We start from the raw sequence: 27,617 nt of genomic DNA, 5'->3' as shown, positions 1-27,617 counted from the left end.
AACAGAAGAATAGTGCAGACAACAATACCATTAAGCTACTTAGGCGCGACCTTTTCTGTTCCTAAATAACCATGACAATTGTATCTCCTCTATAGGATACATCCTTAGGAATCAAGGGGATGAAATTCCTCTCATCGTTACCACTAAACTTTTGCGGGCAGGAAGAGAGGAAAGAGGGAGGAAGAGATACCAGAAGCAAGAGAAAGCAAGTGATTATATATTAGTGAAAATATAGAGAGAACACAGCTGAAACCTTTGTACTAGGGTTCCCTGCAGCCCCTTATTTTTGCTGTTGGTGAGAAAAGTATACCTTTAAACATCAAACAAGAGAAGCTTTATCAACCCGAGAGCTTCTTCACTTTCCTCCCATTTCCCTCAAGCTTACGAGAGAGCAGCAGCCCAGAATGTGTCAATTTTAAAGTAAAATTCCAAAGTATTCTATGGCTTTTTTTCAAGGTCTACTATCATTTTGTTTACATTTTTATGGTTCTACAAGAATGATTACTCTATACAAAAACTAAAGCTCAGATATTTGACTGAAGATGACACAGCAGGCTGAGGCTTCCTGAAGTCCTCATGGAGGAGATTCACAAATGTAAAGGATTACCTAAACTTCAAAGTTAATACCTTGACATCTTTGTACAGATGAACAGGCTCATAGTCTATGTTGTTCTTCAGAAAATGTTCATTCACACAAGAAAGGAGTGTCATCTCTGGCAAGGAGAATATATCCATGAATTGCTTCATTGTGTTTCCTTGCGAGCTCTACAGGGGGAGAGGAAAGAAAGACAGAAAAGTCAGACATCTCTCAGAATTATAGACACCTTTTCGTTTATTTAATGAACTTTTGTTCACTTAATACTCAAACTTCTGCGTGGTTGCAGATATTCAGCTTTTGCCATCACTGTTTTCACTGGTTTTGGATTCTGTTTGAACTAGCAGACTTTCAATACAACAACGCCAAAAATATTGTTAGATTTATTTTAAAAGTTAATCATTAATAATCATTTTAAAAAACATTTTAATTCATAAACAATATAAAAGCCAGCATTCAGCTAAAAGACAAGAAAATGCTTGGGAGACCTTTTTCTTGGAGGTTTACACTTCTACAAGTAAAGGGCACTGGGTATTAAGATGAGGGAGCTGAGGGGGATTTTGTTGTTTGCTTGCTGACTAAGTGAAACAATGATTAGGGCTGCAGAACAATTTGCCTCCTTGAACAAAAGATAGTTTAAAAAAAAATGAAGAGTTTACAATAACTAAAGCAGGAATGGAAGAAAAGATTTATAGTCTGTTAAAGCTGTAGCTACAGTTAAGTTTCACGAAAATTGAGCTGAGGCTCTCACTATACAGGAATAAACACAAACCACATCCTTCCAGGAGAGGAGGACCATGTACACAGAGAATAACTAGACCAGTGTGTGCAGTCTTGAGGAAAGATGTCAAGATCAAAGAAAGAATAGCTCCTCGGAGATCAAGGCATCCCATGACAAATGCCAGACACATTCTGGATGGCTTCAGCTGCTAAAGAGACCAGCTCTGGGAATTCTAATTTCATTTCCTTAAAGTAAGAGCAAGCGTGAGTACAACAAAATGCTCCACAGCAGAACGAAGGATCTCTGCCTGCCCTGGAGATCCTTCAAAAAAATCAAAAAGCAAAGTTCTGAACTTAAAAGCTTTATCTTATCATTTATCTTTGTCAAATTCTTTCACTGTCACTGTATCAGCTTGCCTATGAAAGATGCCCTATTTATTTGCTGCTATATCAGCTAAGCCATGAAGAAGTATGGAGCTTGGTAAGGCACCAGATATGGTTCACTTCCCAGGCTTTATTAGATTTTGTGTGCAACAATGAGCAAGTCACTTGATTTTATTATGTTCCGTTTCTCTCTCTCTCTATGATAGAGAGTGGGTGAGGGAAGAATGAAAGAAGAAACTACAGCAAATGCAAGAAGGAAAGGGTATTTGTCATTTTAGATATCAAACTCTGTATCAAGCACCATAAATCAATCAGATATTGACAAAACGTAACTGTTAGCAGCAACAAGATCAAAATACAAGTCAAAAAAAAAAAAAAGAAAGAAAAAGTCATACAGAAGTTTTCACCCATACAGAAGGTTTCATTTTTAAAGAGTACTTTGTGTTTTTACCTTTCCATAAAAGTCACTCATTTGTTCCAAGGGGACGTGGGAACCATCATACATCGCAATGACTTCTTCATCTGGGACAACACTGAGGCCTCTGGCAAACATCATTAGCTTTAGTTCAAAAGTCGCATTAAAATTTTCAAGTAATTACTGAACAAAAGCCTGACATTAACACTTGAATCTTGAGCTTCTTAAAACACTAGTAATGTCATAGGAACACTTTGGTCTGTAAGTTAAGACAGCATCTTTCCTTACAGAACAAGTAACATTTTAACAAGCTGACGCACAGGGAACACATTCCAATTTTAAGTTCTTTTTGCTTTCTTAAGGAAAAAAAAAAACCTAATTAGTCTCCATTGAAACTCTGCCTCAAGGGTTTCTAAGCAGTTAGAGCTTCCAGCTTCTTAACATAAAGTAATTCCCCACTCTGCCTGTTTCATAAAGCATAGATGATGTGATAGTGTTTAAACCAGATTATTCTGCAGCATGACCTTGAAGATCTAAGGGAAAGCAAAACACACACAACCTCTAACTAAATAACAAGAATTTGTTTTAAAACCTATGAACAGTTCAGCTTCCCAAAATTCTACATTACTTGAAGGATTGCTGACAAGTAACTAAAATATAGAAGTCTAACAACAGATGGGGTAGGAGGAGAGACATCATCTGTCCCCAGAACTTCTTTATCAACTACAGAGAGATTAATACTTTTGTCTGCTTTGGGTTTTTTTTTTGTTTTGTTTTAATTTACATTTATAGTATCAAGCATCTTGTACTACAGCATTTAAAACACTGCAGACGTGAGAGTAATACTCAGAGGACACAGAAGTGGGGTGGAGGGGATAGGTTTTGCTTAAAAAACAAAGAACACAAATGAAAACCAGATCATCTGATCCCTTTTTCCAAGCCTACTTAAGATTTTTTTGCAGCACTTCATGCAAGACAGTCGATTCCAGTGCCTCCCTTTCTTTGTCTTACCCCAAAACATTGCAAGGCGTTTAGAAAGATAAATGAATAAACCCAGTGCTTTCAGTGACAGAGTTTACGCTCACTTTGCCGTGCAAGCGCATGAGCTTCCTCAGAACTGCTATGATAGCGGAGTCCCATGTTACCTAGCTCTTTTACCGTACATCTCAGAGCTATATTGACTTGTACATAGCTCTGTGCTACCGTGCGTAGATGCTGGGGTCCTGCGTGAGTCTTGTACACAAACAGGGCAGCTATCTCTATATGTTCCAAAAACAAACTATTCGGTGTCACCCTCTTTGCAGCAGGAAACAAAGAGAGAGGTCACTAAAATGTTAAATGTATACCAAGCAATACAATCAGAATAGAGCAAGACCGGTTCATGTTCTAGTCTGCAGATAGCTATGCCAAATGGTATTTGAATACTGCTAAAAAAATCTCTTGTACGTCAGGAGTTATTTAAGCACAAATCAAAAGAGGACAATAGACATTTGTGAAATCCAGAGAACAGAGAAGACTGTGTATGCAAAGCTGTAGATTAGTTTTGCCAAAAGACCCATAGTCTTGATACAGTTCATAGTCCAGCTGTATAAATGCAAACCTTATTTTACCCCATTCAGAGCACTGATAGAAGGCACTAAAAAACACCACAGTTCATCTACAGTAGTGCTCCAATTGTTGCTCTTGGAGATGTGCGTTGTTAGAACGACACCAGAATCGCTTATATTTCTCAGTGCAAACGAGGTTGTCTACTTTAGGCAAGTTTTTTGCTACTTCTAGTAGTACAATCAACATACACATATACACAGCACATGCAAGGTTAAAACTCAGAACTAAAGATATGCTGCAAATAACGTAGCTATTCTTCACATCAAGACAGTGCGGAAGGGAAAGGTGATCTACTTTAAACAAGACAGAGAAAGCATACAAGTGAAATGATAGTTTCTCTTTCTCTCTCACACACACGCACCCCCCTCCAAGCACCAAGATGTGTGACCAAGTAGCCTGTCCAGGATTGCTTCGGGTGATGTGGAGGACAAGGGACAACAACTATTCAGTGAGTTTCGGCACCTTTTCTGGAGTCTTCTTGACTGGCGACCATGTGCAGGCTTTAGACATGCCTTCATACTAGGAGTTGACAGCAACTGGGATCTTTTGCCTCTTCACCCTGTCCCACTCTGTGGGTCATAAGGCAACACTGCTGATAACTCACTGCCCACTCGTCTTCTCAGCTGGGTTGTACTACGGCTCCAGTTGCACCATGGCTCTACCTGCCATCTTCTCCCAAAGACTTCAGCCTCTTTTTGCTCCCCCCATAGGACTGTTTGGAAAAACAGCATGTACATGTGCTGATATCTTGATGACCAGCTGCCCCAGATACCATCAATGCATGCCATTCTCTTATCCCTTCTTCTATCATTTCTTCCCATGCTTTCACACATATACATTTCCATTCATACTTTACCCATACTAATCTTAGTATTTCTATTACAAACCTCTACAAACAAATGCATCTCCAAATACTTCAGCTAGCCTTTCATCTAACAAGCTATCATTTTTCCAATATTCAGGACTGACCTAGCTGCCTCTTTAAAAACAAAAACAAACAAAAAGTTGCTCAGTTCCAAGAATAATTTCAGGACTATACTGTTTTCCCTACGCTCAAGAACATCCCGACATGAAAATCTGCTCAATGAATCGCTAACACAGAACCTGAAGCTTTAGACCCACTGGATGGTCTTTATTTTAAAAGCATCAGAGTTTAATTTTTTGTGTCTTCATAGACAGTTTTTCCTTTCCCTAGTTGGGAAGGGGCATTTATACCTTTTTTTTTTTTTTTTGGGGGGGGGGGAGGGGTAAATAAAGCTGACAGCCAGTGACCTTCACTCTGAGTTGTCTGCCTCCATCTTAACCTTGTATAAATTATTTCTAAGAAAACCACAGCAACCGGTTTTGTCAGTTGAAATACACAAGACTTGTTCTACATCAGTTTATATAAAACACATGAATAAACGGTATGAAGTTTCACTGGGACTCTGATGACATACACAGAACACGCATTATTTTAGCGGTTTTAGATAACTACTATGTTGACAGTTACTAATTAGATTATGCCATCTTCTTTCCTTTTTTCCCTTCCTCTCCCAAAGATGATATAAGAGACTAAGTTATAAAAGAACAGATCACCTACTAAGACTAAATCATCGACCTATCTGCCTAACAGGCATACAGAAGGAAATGAATCTTCTGTGCACTGTTATTATTTTATATGATGATACATACTCACCAACTAGCCCCCCTTGTAAATCACTTCAAAATCGCATCATCTTTTGGCCACAGGAAAAAAAAAAGTGTCCAATGAAATCTAGTAAGGTGCTCAGACTTGTTTTTTAATTTAAAATACCATACAGTGCTCATGTCAGTCAAATACAGACTTCATTACAGCAAACCAAGCCATACTAAAAAATTGCATTTCTGTCCAAGAACACATACAAGTCTATACCATGGAATTCATTAGCACAGCACAGAGAATGTCAATTTCATATCAATTTAATAAGTTGAAAAAGTATCAGGTTGTGAGGACACACATCTGTTGTGTTCCAACCACACCACACTCCCAAAATTCTGTTTCCAAATTAATAAGCTCTGTGCAAATACAGCAAGGCCTCTCAAGTGTCTCTGCAACAACACTATAGTCATGCTAACGGGGACCCTGTGACAATTATTTACACAGAAAGCAACAGTGGAGAAGTCATCAGTGTATTTTTAGATGTCTTTCAGCACGATTTAACAGCCGGAAACGAAGTGAGTCAGCACTACAGGACCACCAGCTTGCCAACTTCCCCAGCTCTGAACTGGGTAATCAGGTCTACTGTATCAGTCAGTAAATGTGTGCATGGGTATGTGTGTATATAGAAGTGCAAAGAAACTCCTTCCAGTAAGATTGCAATATTCATTCACACTTGTGCTTTTCAGTACAGTTTCTAATATGAACCTAAAACGGGCAGCAATAAATGCAACTAGGAAACTCAAAAAGTGTACGTTTGCATTGTAAATAGGCAATAATCGCACCCACCTGTAAACTGTTCCCAGCTGAATATAATGAAAAGCATCAATCTTCATTAATAATGCCTAGGAGAAGGGAGGGGAAATCAAGACAGCTTTTATCACATGTCAATTATTTGATATTAAATTATAAAAATCAAAGCAATTTTATCTATAACCTTTCTGGCTCTCAAATGGCTGATCACCTTCAATTCCACTTCCTTCATAGCTTCCCAAAATACTTGATCAATGGCTTTTATCTAGGGCTTGCAAATCACTAGGAAAATACATTGTCCAATGACCTGAGATTAGCTAAGAATATCCTTTTCTAGTAACAGTGGCCTGCTTAGATATATTCTTTTTCACCCTTAAGTTGTTATATCAGAGAGAGAGAGAAAAAAAAAGACAACAAGACGTCCAAAATGCTTTATTCTAAGAGCTATAAAAAAAGTCAAGCTTGCCATGAAAAAGAAAACATGAAACAAAAGCATTACTCATCAACACACAGTGAGAAATTGGAAGACTTGAAAGACTTATTTCTTTGAGTAAGTTTTCAGCACTACAGAACTCACCACAAAGCTATTTATACATACCCGGTGCACATCATAATGAAGTCCTCTTATTGCAAAATTGGGATCATAATCATATTTTCGTATTTCTGCAGGATACTAAGGGAAAAGGGCAATGATTTTACTTTAAAAACTTAACACAGAAACAAATCAATACAATGTTTCTGCAGGAGTTGAAAAGCCTAAGTTTTCCACGCTTCTCATTTTCACTAATCATTAGAAGATGCTTTTTGATAGGCTGTGACATTTGCATGAACATACAATTACAGTAGGACATACAATTCAGAAAACTATTTTTAAAAAAATTCAAGGCCAAGTTTTCAAATGCAAGTCAAGTGCAGTGCCTGAAGCTGGACATCTAAGGAATCTGTTGTGATCATTTCTGAACATAAGCTCCTTATTTAAAAAGATATTTCAACATATGCACCTTTGAAAACATAAGCTAAATTTTATTAAATTCCTAAAATTAAGAAGCTGAGTTAAATTGTGTTGTGAAGTCTCCCCAAACACTGTCGGTAAGAGAAATAGCCTATATATGAACACAATTTCCAACTGTGAAAGTTTTGGCTAGAAACCAAATTATATGGCCTGATTTGCAGAGATGCCTAGAATTTACTGCTACTACCATGAAAGAAAAACCAATACAGTATCACTGATGTTAACAGGAGCAAGAAAATCTCTGGCATTTTCAAGACAGAAAAAAGCAGTTCTCTGTTTTGATTTTCTAGTTGCGGATCATAATCCTGATTTTAGACTCTTATGTATGAGACGCAGATGTCAGAGGCGCTTAAAGATACAGCAGAATGCAAATAAACACAGATGAGGAGGAAGGAAGAAGAGAATTCAAAAAGGCTAACGTTACCTTGAGAAGTCAGGCTCCTCTAATAGGAAATGAAAAGAGAGAGGCTCCCATAAAAGGCAATTCAGAGCAAGGGCCTAACAGAGAGAAAAACCTATCTTTTCCATTGCTTCCAAAAACAGTGAAAGGAGACTGGCCTTCCTAGCCTGAAGTCAGTCTTTGGGAATATGATCGGAATGGCTGCTAAATTGAAAGTTATCCACTACAGTTTCAGAAACTTTCATAAATCAGAGCTGAAGGCTCTGAAGGCTTCAGACGGACTTTGAAACTGCAGAAGTACAGCTACACTCATGAAGTGCAGTTAAACCTACAACAGACTTCAAAAATGCAAAGTTGGTGCTTGCAGCCTCTATCAAGGAAATTTTTATCTTGTGTGTTGTACTGCCGGATATATGACTTTATGGATAGAGAGGAAATCCTTGCCTGCAAAGGCTTCATACCCAGTCAGAGGTTTATCAGGAAAGTAAAACGCCAGTAAGACATAAATTCAAATGTCCAAATATCCCACCATGTGACATCCCATCCACTGAGGCTGCACCTCCCAACGGGACAGTGCATCACAAAGATCAGATCCTGAAACCAACACTAGCAGGCTGCGTCACTCCAGTAGAGCATCACGTTGATCCAACTATATTGCTCCTGGGGGTTCCTGCACTGTAGATACACCCTTGCTGTCCCAGAAAATTAGGTCTTTATAAAAATAAATAGCACTCCTCTATTTTAGTAGGTAGTTTCCCTCTCTCCTCCTGGCTCTACAGCAGAGAGACAGAATAGAAAAATATAATTATCAACAGTGTCCAAGAAGGGCACTTTCATGTGTACTTACTTTTGATGCAACATGTTTTTGTTTGTTTTAAAGCCAAATTCTCAAGACTATTATGCCTACAGCAGTGAAAAGTAGAAACAAAGAATTTGCAGTGCTATGTTATCAGTTACAAGTTGGACACTGAATTGATGTATGCCAAGGCACATTTTATATGTTCCATTTTCTGTGCTCTTTTCTCACTACAAGCATCACCACTTACAAACATGTTCTTTAATGCTGAATAAGGATCTTCACAGATTATTTTTCAAAAAATTTGGGCTGCATCACTTCCTGGTTTTATGAACGCATAATCTCATTAGAGTGTACTCTGGACAGCATTCGTAACACCTTTTTGTTTAGAGATATACATGTATTAATTTCTGTGTCATGTACTCTTTCCTCAGGTTGTTTATAGAAAGCACAGGTAACTCATTGTCTATTAGAGAAGTTTTCTAACACTTTTCAGCTGATTGCAATTCTGTCAGGCCTTAAACATGCATTGACTAGGAAAAAATAATACCTGCCAGGTGCCTGCCTTAGGCCAAGGATTTTGTTCATCTGTTTTTAAGAGGTAAGATGCTTTTGTCATTTCTGACAAAGCTGGAGAAAACTATCCTTTTTTTTTTCTTTTTAAATTAAGCTAACTTAAAGGTGATCCTTCATTCCCTCACACTTTCTACAGAAGAGTCTCAGAAGTTGGCAAACGCATCTCAGGCACATTCTCGACCTTTTCTACGAAAGTCTCCATACATACATGACTAAGTTATATGACTTTGGAGGGAAAAAAAAAAAAAAAATCTATGCTGAAGTAGACTTGCTCTGCAACTGCTGTAGACTGACTGTGCTTGTGCACAGGTATCTAGAATTAGAGCAAATAACCCTTTCTCCTAGCTTCTCAGCTATCTTCTTTACTACTGGTTCCAGAAAACATGCAGGAAGTTACGGAATTTGAATGAAGAACAGCATTAAAAGCCTAAAACTGGTTTGGGAAGGTGTGTAGATTGGGCCAGGGAACTTGAAGCAGGAATGAGATACAAGGGAAAAATATATATACATCAGGGAAGGACGTAGCATGTGATCAACTAAAAACTACACTGTACTGCATATGCCTAAAAAGGCCAAATTAAGTATGAACAAGGAAATCTAATCAACCCCTTCAAACTTCTGCATGCTTGACTTTCCTACTTCAGTTTATGTTGGTGGAAGGCTATCTTTTTGAATGCATGTCAATATGTGCGAGAGAAAGACAAAGCCTCTCTTGGTACACAAACCAAAGTTTCCTTACAAGCCGAATAAAATAACGATGAAAATTGCACTGTTTGCTTACCCTCCACCATTCCTGGGAAGGAATGCATTATCTGGTCTGAAACAGCAGCCCAGATAAGGTAGCAAAAAGGCCCTTACATAAGGAAAGAAACAAACTCAAGAGCAAAGAGTTTAGATTCAATACCTGCTGCCACCTCTGAGACTAGCATTAAATTGTTCATTCTCTTAGACAGACTTCAAAAATCCTTGCTTCCTACACTATATTTCGCAATTTCTGATGTATTAGAGCACCATGCCATGACCAAAATTGGTCCTCTTTTTGACCGTAACAGAACGAGCAATACCATCTAAAAGCATTTTATAATGCTAAAGTCAAGAAAGACGTTGATAGCATAAGCAGCTAAGCAGGCTAGCATTAATGAAAACTATTGTCTCAATAAATTCCAACCTGAAAGGATAATTTCAGCAAGCTGTCTCAAAAAGTAACTATAGGTTCATTCACTAGAAAACAAGAGTTTCTAATTGAGACAAGAAATTGGAAAGTTGTGATTACCTGAATCCATTCAAATAATAAAGACTGAGCACTGTTTTAATTTTGTCTAAAATACTTGACTCCTTCTGCTACTATAATGTCAGATTTTACAAGAACCAGACGGCACTAATAAAGTTTATTTACACATTCTACAGAAATTGCTACCAAGACACAGCAAAATTTCAGGGGGATCTAGTTGTGTATGCTTGCATTGCCCATGAAGTTTTGTTTGCTCTTCCAGAGATATTTATAGATGTTTATATATAGCTCTTAACCTTTGGATTGAAACATGAAAGTAGAGTAACACCACCCATTCACATTCAGGTTGTGCAAAATACAAAAGTAATTGAATTGATTTAGTTAGTTAAGCTAGTCTATGGATTTTTGTTTTTTACTATTCTACAATTCCTGTAGTGCATTAACCTCCACGTTTTCTTCAGTCTCTTTCCCTGCAATCCCTTCAGTTTCCCCCACATCCCCTGAAATCACTCATCTCCCTCCCCGCTTCCTGACACATAGTAACTTCTCACATCCCTAAACTGTACAGTAACCAGTTCCAAGCTACTTGGAGGTCGACTGGTCACCGGTACAAACATGCAACTTGGCCAGGCAACAGGTTAGTGCTCCCCTCAGGGGACTGCAGAGCTGAACGCTTATTTAGGACTCTCTCTTGGACCCAGCCACTGAAGGCCCTTGCCAACTCTGCCCCTCTAGGTAACTCAGCCGAGATGCCCAAAGCACATACAGCACCTGAGAGGCACACAGCACAATCAAATACCCTTCATCTCCTTAAGAAGTTAGGCTAAAAATATTCCATATGGAAATTAATCATTGCACTCACAGCAATGCATACAACAGAGTACCACCAACCTTGAAGCTTCTTATATATCAGGGTGACTCCAATAATAGGCAGTTAGGTAAAAAACAAAACAAAACAAAAAAATTAAAACACACTGTTCCTTAACAATTGCCAGACTGTTCTGCTCAAAACTACAGCTGACAATAAACCACGTAGCTGTTGCACAAAACGTGCCACAAGGGAGCTAAGCCAGGACTAAGCCGTGAAAAGATAAGCTAAGACCCTCTCAGCTAGAAATTACTCCTTATACTCTTTATTCATAAATGTTTATTGTTATTTCCTTCATTTTACTTACCCGGTGCTCGTTAATGAGAAGATCTCGTGCGGCATTGAAGATCAGTGTGTGTAGATGTTTAGAATAGAAGACCAAGGTGTAGTCATAATCAAAGCCATAGATTTCAATGTCTGACAGGCTCATTTCATTGTTTGAAAAAATAGCATCAGGATTCAGCATGTTACTCATAATTGAAGGAACTAACTCTGGGAACAGGGAAAGAAAAAAAAAAAAAAGGGTTATGCCAGCCTTACAGTTTAAATAATAAATAAATAGAAATCCATTAGCAACTTCTAAACATAGATAAATGTTGATGGAAACCATCACATTGATTCACACTAACCATACCAGCCAACGTTTAACAATCTGATGCTATTGAAAATGTTGCCCCTAATTTGTCTTGGTGACCCACAGCTTTTATTTAAAGCATACTTCTGTTTGAACAGTTGAAGTAAGAGAATATACATTTCAGAATCATGCTTAACAGAGAACCCTAGGTCAAACATATGCATTTTTGCTAACTCCATTAACACACTTTTTTTTCTGCTTTTTGCAATGAGCTTTGGAGGGTTTTTTTCTAATTATTCTAGTAGCCTTGTCTTCTCCTCCCATTACTTGGGCCAGCTTCTGTGCCTGAATCGGAAGCGGCAGAACAGAGTTTTTTGTTTCCATTTCCTTTGCTCAACCACTTCCAGGTTATCATGCTGTTCAATTTCAACTCAAGTAAAATTTAAATGATTACTATACTTTCGAAAAAAGTTACATACGCATTACTATGCCTATCAACCTCCTGGAAAATCAGGAAACTGAAAATATTCTGCTTATTGTCTACACACATGTGCATCTAATCTGCCTAAATTACTTACATTTTTAAAGGTGTATTTCTTCTGGTATTTCTATTTAAACTGTATATTCAGAAACTGAGATCATTTATATATAATCATAATATATTTAGTAATTTTAGGACCAACATCAGCACCAGTATTAAAAATGTTTGTATTTCTTGTTTAGAAAACTTGGAAGAGTAACATCAGGGGGCTAATGGTCACCTTCCTGAAATCATAAAATATGAGGAAGTTCTCCTTCCTTTCCTTCCCATACACTATCTTTCTCTGATTTACAGTTATGATCTTCCGATCCAGCCTTCTTAAATCTGTACTTGGAAGGGTAATTTTAAAGGGAACATTCTTTCCTGTGTTACTTTCCACACGTAAGCCTAGAAGAAAGCAATCAAGTGTATCTCAACACCTTTAGCTCTAAGGACAAATATACAACACGCTCCACCGTGGGAGGAAACAATCTCAACAGGCAGGTAGGTCTGGGTACTCAAGATCGTCTAGAAAGATAACGTTCCATTTTCAAAACTCTGGCCTATTCATAGAAAGGGAAAGAACATTTCTCCTGTAAAAGCAGTATCTTAATTAGATTGCTGCACCATTGACCAGCAGATGCAATACTAAGAAATTTACAGAGATGCCCAACAGAAGATGGCAATCTGAAACCACCCAGTTTTATCAGATGCATATACATTTTTTTTTAATTTAAAAAAAAAAAAGTGAGAAAGAGAATAGTAAGCTCAATGGGTCAAATTTCTAGTTTCAAATTAAGTTCAGCATCTCTTTCACTGAAAGAGATCCCAGATGTTTATTACGCTTCAGCTGACAGGAAAAGCTGCATCATAAACAATCATTTCAGAAGATTTAGCAAAATAAGCTCAATCGAACCAATAGCTTCTACTCTTGCCAGATACTGCTTCGGGTAATACAATAGGTAGATATAGCGCTCCTTTGAGGTAATGGAAATAACCAAATGCAATTTGACACACTACTATTAAGGCAAATACTCGTATTCTATAAAAAGGACCATTAACAATTTAATTAACTGCAAGAAGTCATCATCTTAAGTTTTAGATGAACTACCAAAATCATGTTACAATACTCATTTTTATATCGCACTTCAAACATTTTTTCAAGTGTCAGTTGTGTAGTCTAGTTTTAAAATAAACGTTGATTCAACAAAGACATTCCACATAAATAAAATGACTTAACGGCTGCCTGAAAACAAGAGAGAGTATAAACAAACTGTAGCTATTAAACATTTTGGCTGGCGGACAGCATCCCAAGTGCTGTAATCCTTAGGTCACAAATCAGGACAGGTTTGTCATCTTAACACTATAACAAAATGAAACGTCAGATGTTTGAGCCCACTTTGGGGGTCAGGCTGTAACCAACAAAAATATTCTGAATTATCCTATGAACGCTTGTCTCTTCTTTCTCTAACGCACTCACGGAACTTGATTTCTCTTAATATTAAGAAACTATGTTCTAACTTCCGTCTGAAGTATTGTTTGGGTGTGGTTTGGGGAAAAAAAAAGTTAGTTCCAAAAACAAGAAAAGAAACAAAAATTCAAAATAAAAGGCTTTTTCTCTCTCCTCTCCCTTTCCCTCATCCCACTCTCCAAAGCCTAAAAGGACTCTTCTGAGGTCTTCCACACGGCAAGAAAATTTCATCTATCTTATTTCATTTGTGAAACGCCGTCACACTGTTTTATGCTTGCACACTACCAGCACACTGAAGCCCTGGCTCACGCCCAAGAACCTCAGGTTGCGAGATGACATAAAACGCACTTTAAAAGGAGGCCAAAACGTACAAGGTGAAAGTATTATCCAGCGCGTACTGCCGCTACGGGACACACACCCTCTCCTTCTCTGGCGGCTCTCTAAGGACAGCAGGTATACCGCGCAAGTTGGTGCTACGCTGCCTTGGCGGTAAGGACAGAAGCAAGCGAGCGGAAAGAGCCAGCTTTCGGGTGGCAACTTCCACGGCCTGCCAGGCGCGAATCAAACAGCAGCCGCTTTCGGTCTCGGCGCGGGCTAAGTTACTTCTGCACGAACGAGGCACCGGCGTGACGGACGCCGTCCGGGCCCCTGACTTTTTGCCCAGCCCGGCTGAAGGGCAGGGCGGCGTTACCACCGCCGCTTCGCTCTCAGGAGCCCGCCCGGAGCCAGGCACTACCCCCACCCCACCCCCCCCCGGCACCGCGTCCCGCGCGTCAGGATGTCAAAGCGGTCTAACGGCCCTGCAGGCAAAGAAAGCAGAGCCGGCGGCTACAGCTGCGCCGCTGTCTCAGCTTCGGGGACGGCTGCCTCCCCGGGTCGCCTTTTTTTTTTAAATCGGCTTTTTCCCCGCTTTCCCAACACGTGCGGCTTTTACTCGGGACGCACTCGGCGACAGGCCGGGGCCGGGTCACCGCACAGCGAGGCCGACCGCCGCGGCCGTTGCTCCGCCGCGCGAGCCGCCCTAACGGCTCCTGCCCGCCCGCCACGCGCCCCCTCCCCCGCATCCCCCCGCCGCGCTCACCCTTGCTCGCCCGCTTGGCCTCGCGGTAGCGCGACCACAGGTAGCTCTTCATGTCGGGCGGCGGCGGCGGCTGCCGCCGCTGCTGCTGCTGCGCCACGGTGCAGTAGGCGGCGGCGACCCTGGAGGCTCCCGCCCGCCGCCCGCTCGCCCGCAGGCACCGCGCTGCCGCCGCTGCCATGCTCCGCTCCGCTCCGCTCCCCGCCGCCGCCGCCGCCGCGGGCTGAAGTCACTTCCTCGGGCCCCGCCCCGGCGGGGCGGGCCGGGGGCGGTGGCGGCGGCGCCGGGCGCCCCCCGAGCAAAGCCGCGGCCCAGGGGAGCCGCCCGCCGCCCCGACCCGCCCCGCAGGTGGCGGCGCCGCACGGGGCGCCCCGGCCGGTCCCTGCCCGCCGCAGCGGCTGCGCGGGGCGGAGCGGAGCGCCTCCTCCCCTGCACCTGCGCCGTCGACGCAGCCCGGCCGGCTCCCAGGTGGGTGGCTAAGCAGAAACGACCCCCGCTGCCGCTTTAATCGACGCCAAAAACGGTCGTTTCTCGAGGTGGGGGGAGGGAAAATACACCTGAAACCGGTTTGCTGAAGGGGGCAAAGCGGCCGGGCAGTGCTGGGGGCCGCAGGCCGAGCCCCGGGGCGGGGGGCGCCCTGTCGGCCCCTCGCCTGAAAGCCCGGCCCTCGGCTTCGCCCTCGCCGAGGTGGGAAGCAACTTTCCGTCGCTCTCCGCGAGCCGCGGTCGCCTTTGATCGCCACCCGCCCAAGGTGCCTGTCGTGGCGGGAGATGAAAGGGAGCGGCCTGGCAAGCAGGTACCCACCAAGGGTGTACGCCCGCTTCGGGTCTGCACGGCGCCGCAGGGCTGCCGGCAACCGGATGGGAGGCCTTCCTCATGAACACCACCTCCACAATTAAAAATAAAGTACTTTTCCAGCCGGTTTAGAAGCCCGAGAAGTGCTATATGCCCCTGCTTCGACAGATCACTGATCAAATTCAGCTCAACATACTAGCTGGATATTTATACTACGCGTTGATATTTTTAATAATACCGTTAAACCCTCAGAAAGACCTAAGAGCTGTTTTGAGGCCCCCAGCTCCCTGTGAAGCGCTTCCCATGCAGGTCTGTAGAGCCTGAACAGGAATAGTGGCCTTCTGAGAGCTCAACAAGTATTAATAAAGTATGGTAAAAAGGATGCAAGATGATACGCAAAGGACAAAGACCAGACCACTTCCTCAGTGGAGATTACAGCTCCATAGGCAGAATTTCTATTGCACTCAAACCTTCTTACCAATAGTCTTTTTCAAATGCAGTATACATCAAACATAGCTTGTTCTTATACTGAAACAAGTTCCACATACCTTATTGTCACTTATGTCTGAAAGTTATTCAGCCTTTCCTCCCCTATGCATCTCTAAACGTTAGCAGTCCTATGCAAATCTAAAGGAGACCATACAGAAGTATTCATCTGAGCATTCTCTTGTAAAAAAAAAAAGTCACCCACTTTTATAGGCAAAAACACAACAACTAAAAGGAAAAAAAAATCAATCTTGGATTATAACACTTTTTGTCAGTGGACAGCTACATGCTTTATCCTTCCCACCTAAGTCTACTTTCTGGTTGACATTACAATTGTGATTGCTGAAAATTTGAAACCCTGTGGACTTACCAGACCTTTTTTTACTTCGGGAGACCAGATACAACTTTTAAAGCCACTGATCTCCTGCTCCTCTGTTATCTTTAGACTGTCATTGCAGTATGCAGTTCTGGTATATGTTATTACAAATCCCTCAAGATAAATTCTGGAAGCAAGGGAAAAACAAGATGCTCAACGTTTACAAGAGATACACAAGGCAAGAAGAGAGAAGTCTTCACAGAGAATTTCAGATGACTGGTACTTGCTCTCTCTGATCATTCTAGTGAGAGCAAACTTTTTCCAGAAATCTCTTGCTACAGCTCCCTGGGGGAGAAAATGAAGACTCCCGTGTACCTTTTACTGTCAAGGCTTTCCATGTGATTCCATGTGAAACGAGAACAAAGACATCAAGCTCCCTGTGAAATTAGGAGACTCGGTGAAAAATCATTCCAGATTCATGGCATGGTTTTAGGGCATTGTAGGCTTTCTTGTCACCCCAACTCCCAATTAATCACCTTTAACAAAATAAAAATGCAATAGGACTGGACAAGTGCTTCACTCTGGACTATGGGCTAATTAACCCCAGGTGCAATTCAATTGAAATTAATACAGAAAGGCACATTGTTCTACTGAACACAGCAAGGGAGCCCAAACGGGTCTCCAAGTACTAAGAATACAAATATTGTGAACAATAACCATGTTGGTAGGTGAGCCATTCCCAAAGAAAGGTTACAGGAATTGCTCTGAATAATAAAAAAGAGCAGTAACAGAAAAGTTGTTTTCATCAGTCAATGGAGGTGTAGCTGTTTTGACCTGAGCGATAAAGAGAACAGTGCAGATCCATGGATATACGTTCCCTCACTGAGATACCTGCATTAAGGTTAGAAAACTTATTTCTAATAGCAGTCTGGATAAAGACAATGCAGTGCTCTATAATATGAGGTGTCACTCACCCAGTGAGTGAAGGCCTTGAACTTTCATGGTCGTTCATGTTTTTGTATGCGGTCAAATTATAACGATAGTATTTTTGTTTCCCCTGCACGCATGTGTATGATAGGGTGAAAAACTGGGCCCCAGATATGAAAACCACTATTGATCTGGCTAGAAACCTGTTTTTGCTGCAGAGAGTCTGCAGTTTGCTCCCCAGGTAGCCAGGACTAACCTTCCGTTAAAAAAAAAAAAAAAAAAAAAAAAAGATGTGTGTGCCCGAGTGTTTTGTCCCAGAGTTTTCAAAGATCATTCATTCTGCCTTTTAGACAACCTGCTTTTGTAATGCTAGCATATGCTTGATGTATTTTATGTGATGTAAATTAAAAGGAAAAAAAAACGTTTTTATGTAATTCTGCTAGCCAGTGCAAACTTCATAGAGTGTTTGGCTTTTGAATGAAGATCTGTTAAGGCCAATGGTTATTCACAAAAAAATCAAATGAAGGTAATCCCTAGGTGTTACCAGAAAGACTAGAGAAGGAAATAAAACATGAGATATTGGTGTTTAAAAATAAGTTGTTAAACAGCTCTGGGCCACACTGTCCCTTGTCTACTGGGCTCAGAGTAATGACTCAAATATTAGAAAAAATGTGGTAATATAAACTGGCATGGATAGACAAAAGGAATTTCCATGTATGCCTACAGAAGATAATGAGGATACAGTCCTCCTTCCAAAAATTAAATCTTTTTTAATTTAGACAGATTGTGATATATAGAACTAAGAGGAAAATCAACCTAAAACATTTTTTTCTAAAATTGCACTTAAAATGAAATGTCATAATCCTAAAGGCTAATGTAATTTTAAATGTGGCTTCCTAATCAGGTAAATCCAAGTGACCCTAGCAGTAGGATGACACAGTACACACAAAAATCCCATACTGTACAGTGCAAACAAATAGAATCCCACCCCACCTGGCATTTTCAGAATTGACTACACCTGTGACATTTACCTGGTACAAACTGAAAGAGAAAGGTGTTTAGGTATGGCCGGTAGCAATGAAAAAAAATAAAAATAAAACACAGTATAAAGAGCTTCGCAAAAGCTCTTTCCTTGAAAGAGCTTCCTTATTCTTCAAGGAAGAATCTGAAAGGGTTGGCTTACTGCATGGAGAGAGCAAGAGATAGCAAGCAATTCATAAAAAGGCATGACTTATATCTGACATCCTGCTATTTAGGGCCTGGGGGGTTATATAGGGTGTAAAGTGGAGATAAAGTATAAACGTTTATTTCTTTTAAAGGAAATTCTGTAAGTTAAACATTTTAATTTTGACTGAATTTTGTGACTGGGAATAATTCAAACAGAGGACGCATACTATCCTGAGTTGACAAACACCAATTCTATTAATACTGTCGAAGGATCAGGATATAGATACCATGTGATCTCTGTACATTCATATGTAAAACGCCTCTGAGAGCCTGTTAAATGTTTCACATGTAGCATGCATTACAAATTAGATCTATAATTAAACCACTATGTAATTTCTTTTCTTTTCCTGGTTTTGTTCACACAGGGGAAACTCCCTGCGCAAAACTCCCTGCGCAAAACTCCCTGCGGTCTGCTCAGCACTGTCAGCTCCTACTCACTTCTGTGATTACCAAGAGCACTCAGCACCTCAAAAATTGCTTGCTTAATAAAGACACACTTATACTCAAGTAACTGCAGGAGAGATTTCTAATCAGCTAGTAGAGTCTTCAAGTAAAATGCAAGATTCTGCTAACAGATTCTGCAATTCATTTAGATCCCATACATTCAAATTAAAATGCAATGACAGGAATGTTGACAATGTCTTAGTCAAGTTGCTGTGGTATAACATTCCAAGTAGAACAGGTTTGTAAGCAATAAAAACAGCTGACAGATTGTATCAGATAGTGATTTATTAGAGAGATGAATGACCTTGGACTGAGCAGAGATTGAGCAAAAATTACACAGAAACGCTCTCTTGTAAAACAATCAAAAGTCCATCTTACTGCTGTAAAAGTTTGAGGAATGTTATTTTCTCCATCTTTATGTGTTATCATTTTACATAAGTCTTCCTAAGTGCATTTATAAACAATATTTTGCTTCAAAGACCACAGAACCATTAGACGCTCCTAACAGTTTTCAGCCATTACCAATATGAGTCCTCTTTGAAACAGCATCCTGTCACTGTCTCTTTAGCTTGTCAGTACCTGTCCCCTCAACAAAAATTTCTGTGTGGAAACCTACCTTACCCCTTCCTTAGTTTTGTACTTTGTAATAGTCTTCAAATTTAAGTCTCGATTCAGGAAAAAAAACTTAAATACAAGCTACTCAGAGCAGCAGCACTGGAGTACTTTACAGTAGTCTTACACCAACTCAATTCCCCCCCACACGCCCCTACCCCCTTAGCCTGTTCTTTTGGACCTTGCGCCTTCCCATATAACTCACTTTATGAAGATTCTTGTCTTTGCACTGCTGTTGTGAACGGTAAGAGCTTTGGGGAAACTGATACCAACACGCCAATTGAATTTCAGAGTTCAGATAAATTAGCCTTCTAATTCATATTCTTTCAATACTTCAGCTCGAGGAGACTTAGTATATGTTTATATCTATACAAACTACTGTTCTGATTAAGAATGAAGGAAAACAATATATAAGTATCTGTCAAGCCTGATTTCAGTCCTTTATGTCCATTCAAATCTCAGTTTGTCACTTGTGTACAGTGCTATGATTACCACCACTATTTCTCACAACATCTATTTCAACAATAAGTGTTTTAATTATTTTTTCCAAGGTTCCCCCCCCCCCTTTATGATTTTGGCACCTGATTTTACACTCATTTATCTAACTATATGGACGATCCTTCAAGGAAATATGCTGAACAACAGTATACAGCAACAATTGCTGCTTTGGAAGAAATGCTATTGTAGAATCATTCTGTAAACGATGATTAAGCTATAGTGCTAAATATAATGTAAATTATTATCTACTTAAGAGAAGATACAGCTCAGGCTGTCATCGTGTTGATTTCTAACTGCAGTCAGAACGACTTAGTACATCCTGTATTTTAATCATTTGTACGCAGCGTAGAACTGATGACTTAAGACCTAAGCAAAACAGAGGTTATTACAAGTTGATATTTTCCTTTTGGAAAAAAGCACTTTGGGGGATATATTTTTGCAAGTTCTCTTTCACTATTCATGACATACCAAACTAGCCTGAAAAAAATGACTGGGTAAAGGAGAATCTGACCATTTGGTCTGCCTGGTGAGTATTTCCCAAACACCCCAAACAAAAAAATTTAATCCAAACAAGTTATGAGATTTCCTGGTAACCAAAGTGGAACAGTTGTACCATCCAGTCACTTTGCCATCTGAATTTTGGTGCAATATTCCAGCCATTACATCAGACATTCTAACAACTTGTTGAGACTGTAAACATGTTCTTACAGGATTCAAAATGCCACAGGAAATTGGTGGTTTTGGGAACAGCCTGAAAAATCAGACCTGAAAACATCAAGTAGGCCTAAATAAAGACATAAGCTTGATAACTACTTGTTCATTTGCCTGACTTCCTAGCTTTGCAGTCTAACTTTATACCGACAGAAAGATATAAAATGGAAGGTTCATTGAACTGGATTTTATTAAATGGCAGTGACAAAGCATATATCCACTTAGGAGCAAACATACCAGATTAATTAGTGAGCCCATAATTCTTTGCTAGCACTGTTCAGAATAGCACGCACTCCCCGATACTTGACGGGTGAACGCCTGTCCAGCGTCTGGTCTAAAGGAAGTCTGACCCTGCAAAGTAAACATAAGCAGCCTTGAAGTATTTTATAATCAGATCTCAAAATAATAGTTTTTTTCCAGTTGCATTCTAGCTATTTGGCCTCACAATGCATTGAGATTAAGGTAACGTCTCAACTCCAGCTGAAGAACGCGCACCATAAGGCGGCAAAGATTTGTGCAGAAGTTACCAACTAAGAATATGCCTATGCTGGCAAAGCAGAAAGACTGAGGCTTTCTCTACCTAAATTAACAGTGGAGCAGGAAATACAAAGAAACACAGTAAAGAGATTTCCAAACTGTCTGGAAGGAAGACGGGTCACATCCTAGGCATATCTGTCCAGCACTGCACTCAACTAGTTTCCCTAGGCTTGCACAGGCTAGTTTAACAGTCCTAAACATATCCAGAACTAAGACAAGCCCACTTGGCTCTGCTCTGTGCCATGAAACAACATCCTATTGAATTTCGCAGTGCAAACACATCCTAAACATCTGGCCAAAGTGCAATATATCCTTGACTTAGCCAGGGCAGTCCCAAAATTCCAGTTATACCTATGCTCCTGCAAAAGTCAAGATATGGGTTAATCTTTTATCTTGCTTTACACTAGGACATAGGATCTTCTGTCCCCACTTATATTGACCTGGCAACTCATTCCCAGCACAGCAGCAGGAAAACATTGTTGAATTCAGCTTTTGCACCAGGTCACGACTTGATGCAGGTGTTTTTTCACCCCCCCCCCCCGCATGACTTGCGGATGGGGTATGTTTCTGCACCACATAGTGCCTCTGGCTCTGTCACGTAATAACGCCAGGGAGCATGCCCTAGTCTAATGACATTCCAGAAGGAGCACGGCCCGTATACATCTAGCAAAAAATTGGTTGCTTAGTCTTCAGTACGTGGACTGCCTCTCAGTCATCTGAAAACTAATCTAGCCACAGCAGCCCAGAATTCCTATGGGCTAATTTATTCTGCCCCTAGCTAATAATTCAGAGTATCTGCCTCTGGGCAGAGTCAATTAGCCTATACAGAACTTCATCCTGTTACACCAAACAGCTTCTGGTACCGAGAGATTTAATGGAAAGCTAGCTCACACATCTCTACATTACACCAGTCTGAACTGGAATAGCTCAAAGAGAGCAGAGAGCATTTCTGGACTGCAAGGACAAAGCGAACATGGGCCAGACCGTCCTCCACTCCAGTTAAAACATTTATTTCTGAAACTGCTCTTTCACTCTCCAAAGGTGGCCGCCAAGGAGCTACAATGGCAGCACAGGAGCTAGGAAAGAATTTCCCAGGGCATGCCTCATCTCAGGGCTGCAGAAAAAAGACGTTGTGGACGTTGTTGTGGACATTGCTATCTAGGCTGTCTGTCACTAGAAAATCCCCCTGTACGCAACTGACTTTATTAACAGCACAACATAAAACATTCATGCCATGAGACTGAGCTGGACTGCTGTTGTTCCTGCAATACCTGACCAGAGCTCAGTAAACACTCATCCTATAACCCAGTTTTCAATGCATTTACGAAAAGGTGAGAAACAAGAAGCTACACCATCAGCTGGCAGGATTCCCCGGATAACCAAGGGATCAGGCACATAGGTCTTTTTCATTCACCTAGCTATGTGGAGAGAACACCAACTACAAACTTGAAGAGCTTGGCAAAAATGAACAGCTGTCAATCGTGAAAAAGAGTACTTACTGAAATCTTTATTTAAGTTTCATAGTCTTTTTAGAAGTCTTTAAATATTAAAAAAATCATTTATAGACAATTTAGGTGAGGCAATCATGTAATTACATTTCACTTCTTGAAAATAAGTGAAATTCTGCCCTCTATCAATTCAATAAGCTGCTAAAGTCTAATTTTTCTTCTTTTCCTATTACCATAAATAATACTAGCGCAAGTTAAGTTTTCGGTAAAGTAACAGATACGTTGCATGAACTCCAGTCTACCCTACCTGTCTGTACAGTATTGTCGTAGCTTGTGCTGTTTGAAAGGCAGCTAGATAAAAGTAACAGCAGTAACAGTCACAATACTTTCTGCTTCTGTGATGCCTTTCACCAGGGGATCTCAAAGCGCTTTGCGAAATGTCACTACTTACACTGCAAAAATAAGATGAACAAGGTTTATGTGCGTTTTAAAGACTTGTGCACTAAAAGAGAAATGAAGGTTATTTTACTTATCCACAGTAAAAGAGCACATTAGTGGCAGAGCTGGCAGTAGAGTTCAAGTGGTCTAATCTTTATGTACATATTATATCAAATATCTGAAAATATTTTCTGCTTGCCTCTGGAGGCTTTGGAAAAATCTTATCCTATAGATCAGTAGCAATTAATTGTTGATTTCTGGTAGCCTCCTCCAACATCCATTGTTCTTGCTTTGAAAATCCATACGTCACCATCAAATTATATAACAGTTCACCTGAAAAATATGAATACCTTCAAGCTCTAATACTAACTAGTCAGGCATGACAGTATAGATTATGTTATTAGCATAAACAAAATTTGAATAATAAACAAAAGGGAAAACTTATGCAAGGAAAACCAAAGACATTTTACACTGCTGGATTTAAAGCAGGCATAAATTGCATTTTGCCCATTTTAACGTACTCCCTCACAGAGAAACGTACGGCGATCTCAAACCTCATTTCCCTGGGAAAATTGCACTGGTTTAACTTCATTCAGTTTTCAGATGCTATAATTAAAGAGGTATAAAATTATTATGTTTGCTTAAGAATGTTTTATTTCAGTTTACCCTGTAATCTAGAGGATATTTGCTCTGTCCCAGAGCAAAACATGAACTCATACCACAGTAAGTGTTCACACTGCTTGGTTATACTTGTGCAACCTTTTCAAAGTCTTAGCATAACTGCAGATAAGAATTCATTCATTCATAATTTTGATTCTTCTCTGAGCCTTCTAGTCCCATTTCGTTACAATAATTTTAATTTATTCCAAATTAAATTGATTGTAATATTCTTTGCATTAAAAGCTTTTGTGTTAATTTCAAGTCTAATTTGACTGATTGCGTTTGAAACAAACTACTTTCCCCCCCTGAGTTGGGGAGAGGGTAGACAGAAAGCAACACACATCCCCCACACGCAGATCAGTGCTTCTGTTTGTTCCTTTTTAACCCCAATGATGCCAGTAAAACGTACTTGTTAGACAGCGCAGTATAACCGCATTTTGTTATTGTTGTTTTAAGTGCAATCTAGTAACATAACAGTAAGTTTAACATGATAACCACAATCAAATCCATTAACAGATAATGACAACTGTGTAAACACATCTTGTTTTTAAAATATGCCCTAAGATAGAATTCTCCATTGTAATTAAATTATTTTAAAATCTTACGCATTTTGGCATAAAAATCATATCTTGTCCCAAATGAAAAACATGCCGTCACAACGTAATTCATGCTGACAGGTGGAAAGGAGGAACCTCAGTTAAAACTCTCATGGTTTTGCAGAGGATGAGATCAGATACAGCACTCAATAGAGCGCTGGAGCCCCACGGAATACCATGCCTCGGTCCAACCACCCCCTACACGGCTCTCCTTTCAAACGGGCAGGGCTGTGCATCCTTTCCACAAAATCCATCACATCACATTGTACTGTGGTTATACTGAATTTGTAACTGTCTTCAGCATAACTACACTGGGTCTGGAACCTGTGAAGATTTATGTGTGTATTTGACTCAGCAGTCTCCTTGAAGCTTTAGACCACTCTTTGCACATAAAGTTACTCACTTGGATAAGTCTTCATGGACAGAAGTTCAAGGAGCATAGGACACAGCCACTCTGTCTTGCCAGGGCATAACGATAAAATACCGGTATCTAAATAGTGAATGACGTTCAAAGAGAAAAGTCAGTGAAAGCACATATATATTAATAAAGTACGACTTTTTTTTTTCATAGCTTTTCCTCCAGTGTTACTAAGTGACAAAAATTTACAGGCACTTTATGCTGCACCTCCAGTGATCTTTCAGTTAAAATTAGCATAGCTTCAATTTGCAATCAAAGTAGTTTTCTGAACCCTATAATCAGTTTTATTGGACAAAGGACTCCGACTACTTCATTTCACAAAGAGTAAACAGACAATTAGTTTACAGCATTTTTTTGTATTCTGTATATTTTCTAATATGAAATTAAATACGTGTTAGCCTTTATTCTCCATTTTCTGGCCATGTTAATCATCAGGCACCCAGCCAAGAAATCTCAACATCCTAAGGAACTGAACCATACATTGTAGACCTTATTGCACGATTGCTGAGTTAATGACAACTATCTCACAGCAGCTCAGTACAAATGCCATCAGTGACGGCAATCCTTGCCAGGTCATTCTGTAGCCTGTGAGAACGTGGACTTGGCAAACAGCATGATGTCCAAATCCATCTGCTGGCCAAACATGGCAAGGAGAGTTATATACTGTAATTAGCGTACAAGAGCACCATAAAGCCAATCAGCCTGATTATTCTGGGATCTTCTTACTGATAAGAATTGCACAGAGCGGATGGTATTACAACTATCCAGTATGTCACTGTGCCATCTGGCAAGCTCATAGTGCATCTTATGTGAAATAAAGACTATGAACATTTTTGTAAAAAGCCTGCCAGCAAAGAACACCATCATTCCCTAAAACCAGTGGCAATTCACCCCACCTAGGGAACCCCTCCCCTTACTTCAGGGTCTCTACAGTTCAAGAATCTCTTATTCAAATCTATTTGCTGCAAACACCTGACAGTATCTTCGCATCTCCAGAACAATTTTGCAAAAACTGGAAGAGATACAAAACTTCTTGTGCGTTTTGGAGGTTAGGAAAATTCAGTACCAGGGTAACAACATACAGAACAGCAATTAAACTATGATAGAAAACTGTCATTACAGAGAAACATACATCTTTAAGTGACAAAAAGATGAAATAAAACTTGGTAGGCTTGATCACGCACATTTGAAATCAACACTAGTTTTGCCTGTATTTCAGTGTGAACAGGCCATGAATTAACCACTGCAGGCCAGGTTTTCAGGACTGTTCAATGCTTAGCAGCTCTCACTTAAAAATACAGATAAATAAAGGAACTGTTGAATTTGAAGTCTGGCTTAAAATTTGTTTCTATATGTGCTATTGAGCAGTGAGTTCTTTGAAAAGAACTGCATGTCTATTAACGTATCTAAATGAATATAACAAGTTTTTTTTTTTAATCTTGCACCAAGATGAATATTAAAATCTCTTATAACCTATTAACACATTATTCTTAAAATACAAGTTAGTCAGAAAAAAAGAAAAAAAAAAAAACTAAGACCATAGACACATTCTCTCTCCAAAATCTACTGCCGTTCCTTTTAAAGGCCTGACTAGTTTGATAGGATTGCTAAAGGCAGCATAACATCCACAGTATTCTCCTGGCTAGCTTTCAGCTTATGTAAAACAATGGTATATTTATCATTGCTTTTAATAAAGACTCACGGCAAAAGGTATTTGCAGCTTTAACAATATCTAGGTCTTGTAGCTGCAGAACTTCTGGGTCATTTGGTACAAAGCTGTTACAACAGATTTCAGCATCTTTCTCTCTTTTTACTACTCCTGTCTTTTGGAAGGATACAAAACAAATGCAAGAGACTCATTTTTTCTTTTCTTCCCCTTAGCTTTAATGAACCTAACTCCGGGTTAACAGCATTTTATCTTATGTAGCGTTCAGTCAGTTCTAAGAGCTTGATTTTCCCTTTACCTAAACTTTATTACTGACCACTCTCTTGAATATTATCATTCCTACAGGTATTCTCATAATCTGTTACCTGTGGGATACTAGCAGAGTGAATAGGAAAAAAATCATACTGGTTCTATGAAACTCCCAAAACTATTTCTTTACGTTCAACCCTCCAAGTCCATACCATAGCTCTGGATGAATAACACAGAGTTGTAGTAGCTTTGTTGTAGCATCTATTAGTATCAGATTGCTGACAATTACCTGGGACTCTAAGGAGAGCCGCACAATTTTTTCATCTCCCACAGCAGTTCTGAAAGCAACATGATTTTTACTAGGTGAAAGAATGACTGAGAGTTACAACTGCATGTCACCTTGCTACCTTTCTAAGCAGTTTCTAAAAAGAAGCTTGTCTTTCTCAGACAGAACCAAATAAGATGGCTTACAAAAACAACAGACTTAAACCTTTTTTAATTTTTATACGACACAGTTATACTCTAAGCAGCATTGTAGCCCATAGCTAGGCTTGTGCAGCCAGCTCATCACTTGGTTTTGACACTCTCCTCCTACCAATACTATTTCTCTTTGGAGATGCACTCTTTCTCCTATTAAACATTTCATCCTGCAGGCTATTCTGGAGGGGGACAATCCTTGGATTAGATCTGTGGAAGAACTCACAAGCTGGCAAGAGAACAGTTTTCAGCAGTCTTGCCACCAAATGAAATAGGCACGTTTCTTGAAGGGTGAAAAGTTCCCAACGCGTAGTAAGGCGGCTAAGGATGAAAGACTCATAAACCAAGAGACACAGAACACAGGCAATTGAGTTAGCACTTACAGTGGCTGAAAAGAGCCTGACTAAAAGCACCTAAGAAAAAGAGCTGGACA

At 40.0% G+C, this 27,617-nt stretch overlaps 1 protein-coding gene across 7 annotated transcripts in view; it reads right to left on the bottom strand.

Annotated features, from left to right (window-relative positions):
• The window catches only part of NT5DC3 (5'-nucleotidase domain containing 3), a 46,813-nt gene that overhangs the window by 8,504 nt on the left and 10,692 nt on the right, over positions 1-27,617 (bottom strand). For 2 of the 7 annotated variants that reach the window (XM_068944409.1, XM_068944417.1), the window contains exons 3-8: positions 24,778-24,864; positions 11,344-11,528; positions 6,752-6,826; positions 6,190-6,245; positions 2,151-2,241; positions 628-765 (exon numbers count right to left, since the gene is read on the bottom strand). In XM_068944409.1, the coding sequence (XP_068800510.1) occupies positions 628-765; positions 2,151-2,241; positions 6,190-6,245; positions 6,752-6,826; positions 11,344-11,528; positions 24,778-24,814 (582 nt within the window). In that variant the 5' untranslated portion in view covers positions 24,815-24,864. Of the gene's footprint in view, positions 1-627; positions 766-2,150; positions 2,242-6,189; positions 6,246-6,751; positions 6,827-11,343; positions 11,529-14,682; positions 14,886-20,932; positions 21,026-24,777; positions 24,865-27,617 lie in introns of those variants that run through there. The other 5 variants (XM_068944402.1, XM_068944435.1, XM_068944395.1 and 2 more) reach the window with 3 other exon arrangements.

Source organism: Struthio camelus, chromosome 1 (assembly GCF_040807025.1).
Source record: "Struthio camelus isolate bStrCam1 chromosome 1, bStrCam1.hap1, whole genome shotgun sequence".
In the NCBI taxonomy this organism is placed as follows: Eukaryota; Metazoa; Chordata; class Aves; order Struthioniformes; family Struthionidae; genus Struthio; species Struthio camelus.
This window is presented reverse-complemented; position numbering and strand designations above follow the sequence as displayed.